Source organism: Cetorhinus maximus, chromosome 6 (genome assembly GCF_964194155.1).
Source record: "Cetorhinus maximus chromosome 6, sCetMax3.hap1.1, whole genome shotgun sequence".
Classification (NCBI taxonomy): Eukaryota; Metazoa; Chordata; class Chondrichthyes; order Lamniformes; family Cetorhinidae; genus Cetorhinus; species Cetorhinus maximus.
Window position 1 is genome coordinate 6,600,409 of NC_135884.1, and position 15,206 is coordinate 6,615,614.

At 47.7% G+C, this 15,206-nt stretch overlaps 2 protein-coding genes across 2 annotated transcripts in view; one reads left to right on the forward strand and one right to left on the reverse strand.

Moving 5' to 3' along the window:
• Positions 1–399, reverse strand: part of LOC144681409 (uncharacterized) — a 119,587-nt gene extending 119,188 nt beyond the window's left edge. The window contains exon 1 of the mRNA XM_078543004.1: positions 340–399. Coding sequence (XP_078399130.1) covers positions 340–399 — 60 coding nt within the window. The remainder of the gene's footprint in view (positions 1–339) is intronic.
• A 4,103-nt stretch (positions 400–4,502) lies between these two features.
• LOC144681411 (plexin-A1-like) overlaps positions 4,503–15,206 on the forward strand; it is a 66,745-nt gene continuing 56,041 nt past the window's right edge. The window contains exons 1-3 of the mRNA XM_078543005.1: positions 4,503–4,532; positions 8,402–8,636; positions 12,629–12,771. Of these exons, the coding sequence (XP_078399131.1) occupies positions 4,503–4,532; positions 8,402–8,636; positions 12,629–12,771 (408 nt within the window). The remainder of the gene's footprint in view (positions 4,533–8,401; positions 8,637–12,628; positions 12,772–15,206) is intronic.

The window sequence follows — 15,206 nt, forward strand, 5'->3', positions numbered from 1 at the left end:
CTGCCCAGGGGGCTTGAGGATTATGGGACCAAGCTGGCTGGATGGAGTTATTGTGCAGACCATCCATGGTCTCGCTGAAGGAACAGCCTCACAGGGTTGAAGAGCCCATTCCTGTTCCGGCGATCCCAGCCTCAGCCTGGTTTTACCCCCCCCCCCCGACAAAATAAGATGGCATAAGACCGGGAGCAAAGTTGTGGGAGGGTGGGGGCAGTTCGGGAAGGTGGGGTGGGGGGGGGTGGGTACAGGTGGGTGCACGCTCTGCCCTTTCTCTGCCTCAGGAAAACCCTCAGAATTCGACAAAGGGGGGAAAGTGATTGGAGCAGGATGGTTTGCACCAACGTGGACCAATCGGGCTGTTTGTTTGTGCTGCCCCCGATCCAGGAGCCGGCTCCTGTTCATCCGGCCTTTGTCTGCAGCTGGGGCAACAAACTACAGGCGAGGCAGAAGACCCAGGGACCTGCCTCAAACTGAGTGGACAGCGTCTCGCTGGTGCTGAATCCAAATCAGGGCAACGGTGTGAAAGCAGCTTTGAAACCTAGGATGGTACCTGAGTACTAAATATAACATGGGGCAGTAATAAGCACAGGCAGAGCCTGTGGACACTGTGATAGGGTGGTGCTGGGGTGGGGAGGGATGGTGGGGGGATGGTCAGGGGGTCGGGGGGCTTGGGGATGGCGGGGCGGTGGGGGAGGGTAATGGCAGTGTGCTAGTAGATTGGAAACAGGCTGATGTAGTGCCTATTGACACAAAATTCCAGTTTGCAGATGCTCCCAAACCAGGAGAGGCACTGGAGTTGGGGGGGCTCTGCTGAGTAATTTAATAATTGTAACAAGGATGGTCAAACCAAATACAACATGCCTTTCATAACCTAAGGAGGTCCAAACTCTGTTTGCTGGCCAGTGAACTGCTTAAGTGTAGTCACTGCTGTAATGTAGGAAATACAGCAACCAATTTGCACACAGCAAGATCCCACAAATAGAAAATAAAAACAAAGTGCTGGAAAAACTCAGCAAGTCTGGCAGCAGCTGTGGACAGAGAAACAGAGTTAACATTTCGAGTCCAATATGACTCTTCTTTGGAGCTATGAACAGCAATGCAAAAATGACCAAATAATCTGCTTTACTTCTGACTGATAAGGCCATCAACAGCAGCTCAGCCCCCAGCAGCAACAGCATGAGGCCACACCCTGTAACCTCATGGCCCGGCATACCCCCCACTCTACCATTACCACCAAGCCAGGGCATCAACCCTGGTTCAATGAAGAGTGCAGGAGGGCATACCAGGAGCAGCACCAGGCATACCTAAAAATGAGGTATCAACCTGGTGAAGCTACAACACAGGACTACTTGTGTGCCAAACAGCAGAAGTAGCAAGTGATAGACAGGGCTAAGCGATCCCACAACTTACGGATCAGATCTAAGCTCTGCAGTCCTGCCACATCCAGTCATGAATGGTGGTGGACAATTAAACTACTCACTGGAGGAGGAGGCTACACAAATATCCCCATCCTCAATGATGGAGGAGCCCAGCACATCAGTGCAAAAGATAAGGCTGAAACATTTACAACAGCCTTCAGCAAGAAAGGCTGAGTGCCGAGCCGGAGTCTCACAGATGCCAGTCTTTAGCCAATTCAATTCATGCCACATGATATCAAGAAACAGCTGAAGGCACTGGATGCTGCAAAGGCTATGGGCCCTGACAATATTCCGGCAATAGTACTGCAGACTTGTGCTCCAGAATTTGCCGCGCCCCTAGCCAAGCTGTTCCAGTACAGCTACAACACTGGCATCTACCCGGCAATGTGGAAAATTGCCTATGTATGTCCTGTACATAAATAAGAGGGCAAACCCAACCTGGCCAATTACCACCCTGTCAGTCTACTCTCCATCATCAGTAAAGTGATGGAAGGGGTCATCAACAGTGCTATCAAGCGGCACTTGCTTAGCAATAACCTGCTCACTGACTCAGTTTGGGTTCCGCCAGGGCCAATCAGCTCCTGACCTCATTACAGCCTTGGTTCATGGACAAAAGAGCTGAACTCCCGAGGTGAGGTGAGTGTGACTGCCCTTGGCATCAAGGCTGCATTTGACAGAGTGTGGCATCAAGGAGCCCTAGCAAAACTGGAGTCAATGGGAATCGGGGAAAACTCTCTGCTGGTTGGAGTCCTATCTAGCACAAAGGAAGATGATTGTGGTTGTTGGAGGTCAATCATTTCAGTTCCAGGACATCACTGTAGGAGTTCCTCAGGGTAGTGTCCTCGGCCCAACCATCTTCAGCTGCTTCGTCAATGACCTTCCTTCCATCATAAGGTCAGAAGTGGGGATGTTTGCTGATGATTGCACAATGTTCAGCACCATTCGTGACTCCTCAGATACTGAAGCAGTCCATGTCCAAATGCAGCAAGACCTGGACAATATTCAGGCTTGGGCTGACAAGTGGCAAGTAACATTCATGCCACACAAGTGCCAGGCAATGACCATTTCCAACAAGAGAGAATCTAACCAACATCCCTTGACATTCAATGGCATTACCATCACTGAATCCTAGGGGTTACCATTGACCAGAAACTGAACTGGACTGGCCATATAAATACTGTGGCTACAAGAGCAGGTCAGAGGCTAGGAATCCTGCAGCGAGTAACTTATCTCCTGACTCCCCAAAGCCTGACCACCATCTACAAGGCACAATTCAGGAGTGTGATGGAATACTCCCCACTTGCCTGGATGAGTGCAGCTCCAACAACACTCAAGAAGCTTGACACCATTCAGGACAAAGCAGGCCACTTGATTGGCACCCCATCCACAAACATTCACTCCCTCCATCACCGATGCACAGTAGCAGCAGTGTGTATCATCCACAAGATGAACTGCAGAAACTCATTAAGGCAGCACCTTCCAAACCCACAACCACTACCATCTAGAAGGACAAGGGCAGCAGATAGATGGGAACACCGCCACCTGGAAGTTCCCCTCCAAGTCACTCACCATCCTGCCTTGGAAATATATCGCCGTCCCTTCACTGTCACTGGGTCAAAATCCTGGAACTCTCTCCCTAACAGCACTGTGGGTGTACCTACACCACATGGACTGCAGCAGTTCAAGAAGCTCACCACCTTCACAAGGGCAATTAGGAATGGGCAATAAATGCTAGCCTAGCCAGCAAAGCCCACATCCCCATAAAAATGAATTAAAAAATGTAAATATTGGTCCGGACACCTGGGAGAACACTCACTTCTTGGAATCTTTTATGTCCAGCTAAGAGGTCAGGGCCATGATTTTTCAGCTTGTCTGAAAGACTGTACCTGTGACCGTGCAGCACTCCTCAGTGCTGCACTGGGAGTGTCAACCTAGATTTCTCTGCTTACATCGCTGGAGTGAGACTTGAGCTAATGGCCTTCAGATTCAAGGGTTTGACCCACTGAATCACAGTGACTACTTAAATGGCTTATATCAGGATTAAGTGATTGCCCACTCTATTGTACCTGCGCAGACTTGAACAGGTAGGCAGTGCAAACATTGTCTGCTGATCATTATGCTCCGTCCTCTCTGTGCCAATGAATATTTTATGTGCCATGTTTCTCCTGTGTGACACGTTCACACAGAATCGCAGCTATTCTTTTCTGGCATCTGCTGAACATGCCAAATTAGGTTGATTTTGATTTGTTGCTGTTATTCCAGTGCTGAGAAGCCAATATCACATGAACAGAGAGATTGTCAGACTAGTCAGGAAGAGCAGATCAGCCCCTGATAAATGCGTAAACGCTTTGTGAAGTCATTTAGTTTCTGCCTGGGTGAATCTGGCTCTAAAACTCTGGATTAAAAATGGGTAATTTGCAAATCTTTGTAGCGAGGTGAGGATTTTAAACTCTTCACTCAGCAATTCCATCCAGGGCTAAAACAAGAAAAGCCTCAACAAACATATGCCTTTGTTTTGTGCACAAAGTGCTTGGATTTGTAAAATGCACTGCTGCCTGCAAATATTTGATGGCTTGAATCAAAGGTTCCAGATATTTGGCGTCAATAGGGATTTGGGCTGTTGGAACCCAAAACAATATCAGCGTCTGCGGGAGCAGTTTAGCTCATTAGAATCTTCTACAGTTTGCGTGAAAGTGAAGTCTTTTAATTCATTACAATCCTGTGCAATACGATTGTGTCCAGTCCTAGGCGCAGCACTTCGGGAAGGATGTGAAGGCATTTAGGGAGGGCACAGAAAAGATTCACGAGAATGGTTCCAGGGATGAGGGGCTTCAGCTCTGTGGATGGATTGGGGAACCTTTGGGCTGTTCCCTTTGGAGGAGAGAAGATTAAGAGGAGATTTGATAGAGAATGGAAATCACGACGGAGCGGGGTGGGGTCTGGACAGGGTAGATGGGGAGAAACCACACCTATTGGCGGAAAGATCGAGAACCAGGTTAAGGTGATTGAGGAAAGAAGCAATGGCGGCAGGGAGTGGTTAGGATCTGGAATGCACTGCCTGGCAGTGTGGTGGAGGCAGATTCAAACATGACTTCCGATAAGCACCTGAAGAAAAAGGTTTGCAGGGCTATGGGGGAAAGATAGGGGAGTTAGGACTAGGTGAATTGCAAAGAGCCAGCGTGAACACGACAGGCCAAATGGCCTCCTTCTGTCTCCTAACCATTCCACGATTCTCTGGTTAATTAAGGAGATAAGAAGTGCTTTTGGAATCCTGTACGAGGGGAGTGAATGGGAAGGGATTTGAGTATTGGAATCCTCTACAACAGGAGCCAACAGGAACGGCTAACCTGAATCTGGCAGACTGGGAGTAAAGGTGGACGGGTTTTGGCCCCTTGGGATTCCAGAGAGTGAACGGGGATGAATTTTAACCCGTTGGAATTCTGCGACTGAATCGTAATTAAGCTTCGAGTCAGTCAACCGTTTATCTGCAGCTGACTAGAGTGACCCAATCTTGAACTTACCTCACTCTGAGATGGCGCTGTGGCTATTTAAGCAGGTGGAGGTGAAGGAGGGTCATCTAAAATGATTCACCTTCAGCTTAATGTTTAGCAGAAAGTGGATTGCTCGACAAAATGCCTTTCTAACTGGCTGCCTGCCGTTAGGGTAATGGGTCCAGCGCACGCTGAATAAATAAATTCTTGCAGTGAACTCGGACTTTCTTATTATTTCTGTGAGTGCGCGTGTCCCCATATGGTACTGTTTTCATCAAATGGTTTAATTAGTAACAGAATTATGAGTCTCTAAGGAATTCATAAAATACCATTTGTGCTTAACCATTTGATGATGTGCTAGTTTTCCGGGAAAAGAAAGGGGTTTCCAGTGCCTTGGCTCCTCGCCGCCCATTCTGAAGAAACCATTATTTCATAGACGCTAGCCACACCCGCTCAAAAGCAAAATAAAAACGAAAGAATGTTGGGAATAAGCAACGGGCCGAGGAGTATCAGCGGAGAGAAAGACAGTTGCCGTTTCATGTCAATGACCCTTTGTCAGAACCGAGGAAAGATAGAAATGTAATAGGTTAAAGCAAAATACTGCGGAGGCTGGAAACCCGAAATAAAAACAGAAAATGCTGGAAAAACTCGGCAGGTCTGGCAGAATCTGTGGCAAGAGAAACAGAGTTAACGTTTCGCGTCGGTATGACTCTCCTTCAGGGCTGAAGAGAGGTAGAAACGTGATGGATTTTGTACTGTTGAAGAGAGGGGTTGGAGCAGGTGGAGAAAATAGAAGGTCAGGGATGGGTGGGAGCTCAGGAGAGATTGACAAAGATGTCATAGACACAAGACAAAGGGAGTGTTAATGGCAGTGTTAAAGACTAAAGACAGTGCTGATAGTGGCACAAAGAAAATGTAATAGGTTTTGAGCAAGTAAAATTGGAGATAGATCAAAACGAAAGGTCCGATAGGGTAAAGGGCAGAAGAGATTAAATGACAAAAGGTTTTATGGCACAAAAGCCAAAGGGAGTAGTAACGGGTAGAATAAAGAAAGAAAAGATGTGTCCAGATGAGGTGTAAATGGCTGAATAGCAGCCATCCAAATGCAAAGGAAGGGATAAAACCAGAAAAAAAGCCAAAGCCAAGCAAAAAAAAAAATAGAAAACAAAAGCAGAAGTTATGATTTAAAATTGTTGAACTTGGCGTTGAGTCCAGAAGGTTGTAGATGTCAAGTTGAAAGATGAGTTGTTGTGGCTTGAGTTTGCATTGAGCTTCATTGAAACTGTAGCAGGCCAAGGACAGAGAGGTCAGAGTGTGAGCACAGCGGAGAATTGAAATGACAAACAACAGGAAACTCAGGGTCATGCTTGCAAATTATCTTATATTTCTTAGGCCACATGCATTATCTCATACCATTCTTTTTATATGGGTCCAAACCTCCCTATTCCCCCTTTCCGTCCTCTGAGTGAGTTCTCTGAGCATTCGCTCAAGATTAAGGAAAATGCTGCAGTTGGCTAGAGGCCTGAAATAGAAAGAGAAAATGTCGGAAAGATTCAGCAGGTCAGGCAATTTCTGTGGAGAGAGAGAAACAGAGTCAATGTTTCAGTTTTGCTGACGTTGGAGCGTTTCCAGCATTTTATGTTCTTACCCCAGATAAACACCTGGCTAACCCAACTGCACAATCCAAATGGATCACACCGGGGTAGAATCATAGAATGAGGCAGTGCGGAAGGAGGCCATTTGGCCCATTGTGCCTGTGCTGTGCTGCAGCGACGTGGCTAATCGAGACTGGCGTTTGAACATGACGACTGGGCTTGTGCTTTCTTGCAGATGTTGGATCTTGTCCCTCTGTGAACTAGACAGTAAAGTGCATTAAAGGCTTCATTTATTCATTCGCTCCCTCCTTCCTCTCTAACCCACTGTCACCGCGATTATCTCCAGTGTGCAGGGTCAGTCGAAGAAAGCGGGCTAATCAGTGAGGCCGTCTGGTTGCTGCGCAGTGCAGAGAAGTGTCAACTTTTTATTCATTTTAGGGAAGCCTGGCCTGTGCTGTCGAGTAAGGAAGAGCTTGCATTTAGACTCTCGGCCACAGGATGTGCCAAAGTACTTTATAGCCGGCAAATCACTTTTGAAGTGTAATCGCTGCGATGATGTCGGCCAATTCCTGCACAGCTGGGTCCCACAACACGTCAGTCAGATGAAAGACCAGCTTAAGTCCCTGCTTTTCTTCAATGCTGTGTGATGGAATCCCTCACAGCCGTTAAACAGGCAGGCCAGCCTCAATTAGATGCCTCGCCTGGTACTGCACTCCATCCTGTTGCATCTCATACGAAGCACGTGGCGCTGATTTTAATTCATTAGGACTGCGTACGCTAAGTCCCCTTTAATTTAGTTTACCCAATTCCCTGTAGCATTAATTTCTTTTGATAGCAGATCCTCCGCCGGTTCCCAAATGGCTCATCGATCTTCAGGAATGTTGGAGTGGATACGGTCATCCCCCATTTGTCGGAAGGCTCCGTTCTTCCGTTGCTTCACAGGAAACGTGGGAACGTGGGGATTGTGGCAAGAGGCGTGGGACGCCAAACTGCATGGCATATTTCACAGGCCCTGAAGACTTGCGCTGCAGAAGTACAAGACGTTTCCTAAATTCACCAACCAAGTTTGTTAGAATCTAAGTTTGACACAAGAGCAGTTAATTTAAATGTCTTTTTTTTTTTCCTTTGCTTTTCTCTCGTTTCCACACCACGGTGGCTCAGAGATTAAAAAAGAGATTCGATTGAGGTTGGTGAGCATGTTACTGGGACTTTGCCAATGCTAAAAAGATGGCTACGAGGGGGTTCCCTGAGGGTGGCATTCTCTTCAGTGTCTGACTTCCTCTCACTCAGTTATGACGGTGTATCTGAGATTGAGGAACCTGGCCTGGTGCCCATTAATGTACCAGGATCCCAGTGACTTGAGCACATAACCTAGGCTGACACTTCAGCGCGCTATACTGAGAGAATGCTGCACTCTCTGAGTTGCCGTCTTTCAGAGGGGCCATTAAGACCGTTCAGGTGGGCGTAGAAAGCCCATCCACGGAGTAATTCAGACAAGAGCAGATAAGAGTTCGCCCAGCATCTGTCAGCCAAACCTTCACAAAACGATCGAGTGGTCATTGATGCCACTTGTGGGATCCAGCCGAGGGCTAATTGGTTTCCACGTTTGTGGAAGCAGCTGTACTTGGCCGCAGAACACTTTGGGAATGTCCTGAGGACTTGAAAGGTGCTATATAAATGCAAGTTTGTCTTTTCCTTATGGAACTCTGCCCCAACCAGGGAAGAGGGAACAAAAGATTGATGGAAGTGAGTGAATTGAAAGCCTTGGTCAAGTTTGTGCTTAACGGATGGGTTCCAACTATGAGTCAACATTCTGATAGGGTGGAAGGCACAAAGTGACGGAAGGGATGATAGCGCAAAGTGTAACTCTCTCTCTCTCTCTCTCTCTCTTTTCTTGCAGATTAAGGTGGGAGGTCTGGAGTTCTCGCCAGGAGTCCTGCACATCTACTCGGACAGCCTCCTCACCATGCCGGCTGCCTTGGGGATCGGGGGAGGGGGGGCTCTGCTGCTGCTCATCATCGTCATCGTGCTCATCGCCTACAAGAGGAAGTCGCGAGATGCCGACCGCACGCTGAAGCGGCTGCAGCTACAGATGGACAACCTGGAGTCTCGGGTGGCTCTGGAATGCAAGGAAGGTAGGAGCTTGAACCATCAGTCCCCCGTCACTTGGAAAACACATCCCCTCTGGCCGGTTATTCCTGCTGCCTCTCATTTTCACTGCTCCGAGGGTGCAGAATTCCATTGTATTTACAGCCCTGAAACGTGGTCCGTGCTGGTCCTAATGCTCCACGTGGAGTCTCCTCGCTTCTTCAACATAAGCTTCTCTTCCTTCCCGCTTATCCAGCTTCCCCATGTAAACATCTATCCTGTTCGCCTCAGTTACCCCACATGGTGGCTTTGGCTGCAGCTCCATGGATATTACCTGCCCTCCGGCTTATCAGCACGTCTCAGACTGGGCAGCGAAGTCAAGGCAGTTTGGCTTTTGGAAGCATCACAGCTGGGCCCAATAAACACTTTCAAAGGGGTAGTGAGAAGGCTCATTACAACCTCCGTGTGTCCGGGGGGGCTTCTGAGATCTGCTGCACTGTCCAGATGCTCGGCAGATGAGGTCAACAACAGCTTGTATTTAAAGTGATAAAACATCCCAAGGAGTTTCACTTATAATTATAAAATAAAATATGGCGCCGAGCCCTGTAAGGAGATATTAGGCCAGGTGACCAAAAGCTTGGTCAAAGAGGTAGGTTTTAAGGTCGTGGGGGCGGGGGGTAGCCGATCAATTTGAACCTAGCACTTGCCTGGTCTGTGATATTGGAGCCGTGGCACAGCACAGAAGGGGGTCGTTTGGCCCAAGGACACCACGCCCTTAAAAGAAGTAGAAATAAAGCATGCGCATTGCTATAGCGCCTTTGACAATTTCAAAATGCCCCAAAGCGCTTCACAGCCCATGAAGGACTTTTGACATGTAGTCACTATTGCAACATGGCAGCCAATTTGCGCACAGCAAACTCCTGCAAGCGGCAGTGTGATTTTTTTTTTGCCTGAGGATTATTGGCTGAAGGACTTGCCGTTCAGGATACCAGGAGAGTTATGGCATTATAGAACGATACAGCACAAAAGGAGGCCATTCGGCCCATCGAGCCTGCGTCAGCTCTTTCAGAGTGCTATCCAATTCATTCCCATACCCTGCCCTCTCTCCCCAGAGCCCTGCAAAAATGTTCCGCCTCAAGTATTTATCTATTTGAAAGTTACTGTTAAATCTGCACCAACCTCTAAGGCTGCACTTTCCAGGTCACAACTCGTGCGTAAGAAAGAATTCTCCGTTTGGGTTCTTCTGCCAACTGTCTTAAATTTGTATCCTCTCGATATTGAGCCTTCTGCCACTGGGAACTCTTTCCCCCCCCCTTTACTTTATTAAAATCCAAATCATAACTCCTCTGTTCCCCTACGGATGGTGCTACCTAGAGTAAGAAGGGATGTACAGAAAATGCTAACCTCGCCAAATAATACTGAACAAAATTCTGAATGTTTCCCTGCCTCCCTGAATACCATTTCTTTGGAAAATATTCTTGTTCCCCTTTGCCCAGAGCTTGTTAATAATGCTTTTAAAAAGGAAAATGACAAAATATGTAACATGGTGTGGATAGAAAGCCCCAGAACCTTCACATAATGAAGCTCCGACTGCTGAGCTCAGGGCACCACAGGTCCTTGTTAAATATTCTGGAGTGATTTAGAGGTTTCTCAGGAGGTTTCACTGGAGCTAAGAGACAAATCCTAATTGCACGTTCTCTCCGTTTCTGGTTTACTGACGTCTCTGCTGAAGTTGCCAGCCACAGTGCCCCGAAGATGGGAATTGGACATAGAACGATAGAGTCATTACAGCACAGAAGGAAGCCGTTTTGCCCATCGAAGTCCCAGGCCGGCCCTTGGTGCAGCAATCCAGTCAGTCCCATTCCCCCGCTCTATCCCCATGGCCCTGCAAGTTTATTCCCTTCAAGTGCCCATCCAATTTCCTTTAGAAACCATTCATCATCTTGGCTTCCCCCCCCCCCCCACCCCATCTTGTAGGCAGCGAGTTCCCAGATCATTGCTACTCGCGTGTGAAAAGATTCTTCCTCACATCTCACCCTCCCCACCCACCTTGCACCTCTTGCCCTAACCCTCAGAGGCACATCACTGAGTGTTTTAAACCAAAAGTCAAAGATTATTTTATGAAATTAATCAAGTTCAAATTCAAGTCGAAATTCGGCATGATATGGATATGGGCCATATAGTGTGGCGAACTCTGATTGGACATGTTCCTGACGTTTTCCATCTGATGTCCTCTGGCCTGCAGCTGCCTTTACCGGTTAAGCAACCACTTTTCCCCCACCCTTTCCAAATGGTTTTGGAACCAATGGACAAAATTGTGAAATGAAAGGGGTGAAAGACTTTTTTTTTTCCAAATGCCAGTATGTTTCCCTCTCCCAGGATTTTGCTCCTGGCAATGCGTCCACGAGATTAATTCTTGGTGACTCCAGTACCACCCTGGAGGGTCGGCAACTCAAGTGGGTGTGGAGCAAGGCCGTGATTTCTTCAAAGATAGGGAGCAACACACTCCTTTTTAGAGCTTTTAGGTTTCCCACCTCACACAATGTCAATTTAATTGTCGTGTAGTAAAGAAGGAAAGATTTGCATTTATATAGTGCTTTCCCCTGGATGTCTCAAAGTGCTTTACAACCAGTGAAGTACTTTTGAAGTGTAGCCACTGTTGTAAAATCAGAAATGCAGCTGCCAATTTACACACAGCAAGCTCCCACATACAGCAATGCGACAATGACCAGATAACCTGTTCTTGCGATGAGATTTGGAGGACAAATGTCGGCCAGGACTCTGGGGCTAACTCCTCCTGCTCTTCTTTGAAACAGTGTCATGGGGTCGCTTGCGTCCAACCCAGCAGGCAGATAGGGCCTTAGTTTAACACCTCATCTGAAAGATGGCCCCACCGACAGTGCAGCACTCCCTCAGCGCTGCACTGCAGTGTCAGGCTTGAGTTTGGTGCTCAAGTCCTAGAGTGGGACTTGGCCCCATAACCTTGAGTCAGAGGCAAGACTGCTATCAACTGAGCCACAGCCGACACAAACACAATAAACCTCACCACTTCAAAAAAAAAGAAATAAAGAAGACTTGCAAGCAAATTTCAAGCGCTTCAGTGCAGAGACGTGTCACGGGGAGAATTATCAATGATTCACTTCAGCGTGATAATGAAAGCACAGGATTTCAGCAGAGGGGCACAGAGAAGGCTTGGACGATGCTAATAAAAATCAAGTTTCTGTACGTCCTTATCAAAGGGGGCGGGGGGGGGGATGGTAAAAGATGAAAAACTTCTCTTGAGGATTTGTGAAGCCTGAGGGGTAGGCCGGATGTCTGGGCCGAGCCTTATCTCAGCTGGCTACTCCAGAATGAATCACTTCTCCCCGCAGTCATGGCATAGATTTTCCATTTTTTGTTATCTTCCCCCTGACAAATTCCATCTTTTTTTTTTCTCCCGTTAAAACCTGTTTTGTTGGGATGGATTCTCTTCTGGGTGAAGGACTGGGCTGTGGCCTTTATGTTTCTAATTCGCAGCAGCAAATTAAAATTACAGCCCGCGCATCAAGTGTGGAGAGTTCTGTCTTTCCTGGCAAGGGTGTGCAATCTATCTTCATAACTCGTCCGTGGGAGGCCACTGTTCTGATGTCTTGACCTGCATTCAGTGCCACCGCAGGTTTGTCCAGGAGCTTTCACGGTGCGCACGCGAGTGCCTGCACGCTTTTAGTCCTTAGCGACAGATTGTTCAGATGGCTAGAAGTTTGCTTCGGTTTTGCTTATTTGGAGGGATGAGGAAATTACGTTTACACGAGGCAGAGTTGTTGTGATCTGGAGTGCGCTGCAAGATTCAGTGGTGACTTTCGAAAGGAATTGGATAAACACTGGTACCGGAATAACTCGTAAGACAGCGAGGAAAGAGCGGGGGTTGGGGGTGAGTGGTGGGACGCATTGGAGAATTCTCTCAAAGGGCCATCACAGGCCTGATGGGCTGAATGGCCTCGCGTGCTGCAATATTCTGCACCATCCTCTCTCACGTTGCCCTCTTCTCTTTTTTTTTCAGCTTTTGCCGAGCTGCAGACTGATATCCACGAACTCACCAGTGAGCTGGATGGTGCTGGGATCCCGTTCCTCGATTACCGAACGTACGCCATGAGGGTCCTTTTCCCAGGGATCGAGGATCACCCGGTGCTCAAGGCCATGGAGGTTTTTTGTTTTATCCACTCGTGGGATGTGGGGCTTCGCCGTGGCTAGGCCAGCATTTACTGCCCGTCCCTAACTGCCCTTAGAGGGCCCACCTCTCACTTGCGTTGAAATTCGGACGCTTCACCCAGTAACTCGCTCCCTTCCAGGACCTCGAAGCTTAAAACTCAAAACCTCCCCCCCAGCCCTGTCTCCCTTCTGCAAGAGACAGACTTCGAATGTCGTTCTGAGTCTGGGGGTAAAGTGCATTGTAGAGTGACAACATAAGCAGCTTTTTGGAAAAAGTGGCAGAGTGTTCCATTCCTCAAGACTGCCTTCGCTCCCTTTGTTTAAAAATGAAATGGCAGGAAACCAAGAGAAAAATGACAGAGAGAAGGCAGTTCTTGGCCGAGCCAATTCTCCTCCAGATATAAGCCACAAAAATAATTACTGTTGAGTTGTTGTGATCTGGAATGCAATGCCTGAAAGGGTAAAGGGTAATGGATTTACTGGAAGGGGAAATAATTGCGGGGCTTTGGGAGGTGACATGGGGTTAATTGGATTACACTTTCAAAGAGCTGGCTCAGACATGATGGGCCGAATGGCCCCCCCTGTGTTGTATCATTCTATAATGCTCAAGCACAGTGTCACCTGGCCACTATTTCCCTGATTTACTTCATCCCCCCCCCCACAGCTCTCTTCAGCCTTAGTGGGAGTTTTGGTCCCCTTACTTGAGGAAGGATGTAGTTGCATTGGAGGCGGTTCAGAGGAGGTTCACTAGATCGATTCCAGAGATACGGGGCTTGTCTTATGAGGAGAGACTGAGCAGTTTAGGTCTATACTCGCTAGAGTTTAGAAGGATGAGAGGAGATCTAATTGAGGTATATAAGATGCTAAAGGGGATGGACAAAGTAGACGTGGAGCGGATGTTTCCCCTTGTGGGGCATTCTAGAACGAGAGGCCGTAGTTTTAGGCTAAGGGGTGGTAGATTTAAATCAGAGATGAGGAGGAATTACTTTTCTCAAAGGGTCATGGAATTCACTACCTCAGAGTGCAGTGGATGCCGGGAAGCTGAATAAATTTAAGGAGGAGATAGACAGATTTTTAATTAGTCACGGGTTGAAAGGTTATGGGGGAGAGAGTGGGAAATTGGAGTTGAGGCCGAAATGAGATCAGCCATGATCGTAATGAATGGCGGGGCAGGCTCGAGGGGCTGAATTGCCTACTCCTGCTCCTCGTTCTTATGTTCTATCCTGTGGACTTTGTCCCTTTGCCTGGATTTCATGAGAATCGCAATGTAAGATGTCGACATTAGACCAGTGACATCAGAATAGCCGGGCGCGATCAGGCTGTCGAGGCTCTTCCTTGAACATTCTGCAGTGTGTTTTATGAGTAAAAGCGTCACGCTCATATCTGAAGTCGTTTGAGTTATGGAAGAGTGATCACAGGTCTAATGGCGGTACCTGTTACCCATACTCCTCACACTCCCACACGCAGGGCGTGGAGATCTTTCCCCATAAAAAGCTGAAGGTGCCCACTCAATTCGTAATTATAAACCCGAGACCGATGGATTTTGCAAGCCGAAGGCTGGAGTAAAGATACAGAACCACGGCTTCGTTGAGTGGTGAAACAGGCCCATGCGGCTGAATGATTTACTCTAGTTCCTGTGTCCCTACTCCTCTGCGAGTGGCGAAATCCCTGCATAGGGGATTGAAAACCACAGCTTTCCAAGTTGTCATCTTTAGATTAATTTGAATCATCTCCCGCAGTCACTTCGAGGCTTCTGTGGAAAATTGTTGGAAGTCCAACGACCCGTGCAAACAGCTGTGTGTGTGTGTTGGGTGCAGACAGGATCAACCTGGGCAGTGTTGCAATTGCTCCCCAGTGCTGTCAGTGATCTCTGATGTTAATTGTATGTTAATTGTTTGTTTAATTGAATTCACGCAATGGGTCTTAACTGGGAATTCACTTGTGCTCCTCTATGCAGGTGCAGACTGTGGTTTGTTAGGTTGGAGGTGAATATTTCTAAAGTGTATCTCTGCAAGCGTGTAGAGACGAGGCTCCAATTCTATCCCTCACCACCTGGCTATCTAAAGTGGGACCTCTGAACTCATACAAGGCTGCGATACCAGGGGGAATCAGTGCCTTTGGAACTGTAGCGCAGAGACAAGCGTACTTAGATGAATAGATTTTTGGATTATTCACTAATGTCCTTTATGGAAAGAAATCTGCCATCCTTACCCAGTCTACACGTGATCATGATCCACAGCAATGTGATTGACTCTTAACTGTCCCCTGAAATGACCAAGCAAGCCACTCAGTTGTATTATCACCATCTCGGGGCAGCTAGGAATGGGCAATAAATGTTGGTCTTGCAAAGTCAGTTTTCTTTTTTTGAAACACCTTGTGTATCTGTGCCTTGAGGGTTTCGGCAGCTCACTGCTCCTTGCTTTTATTTT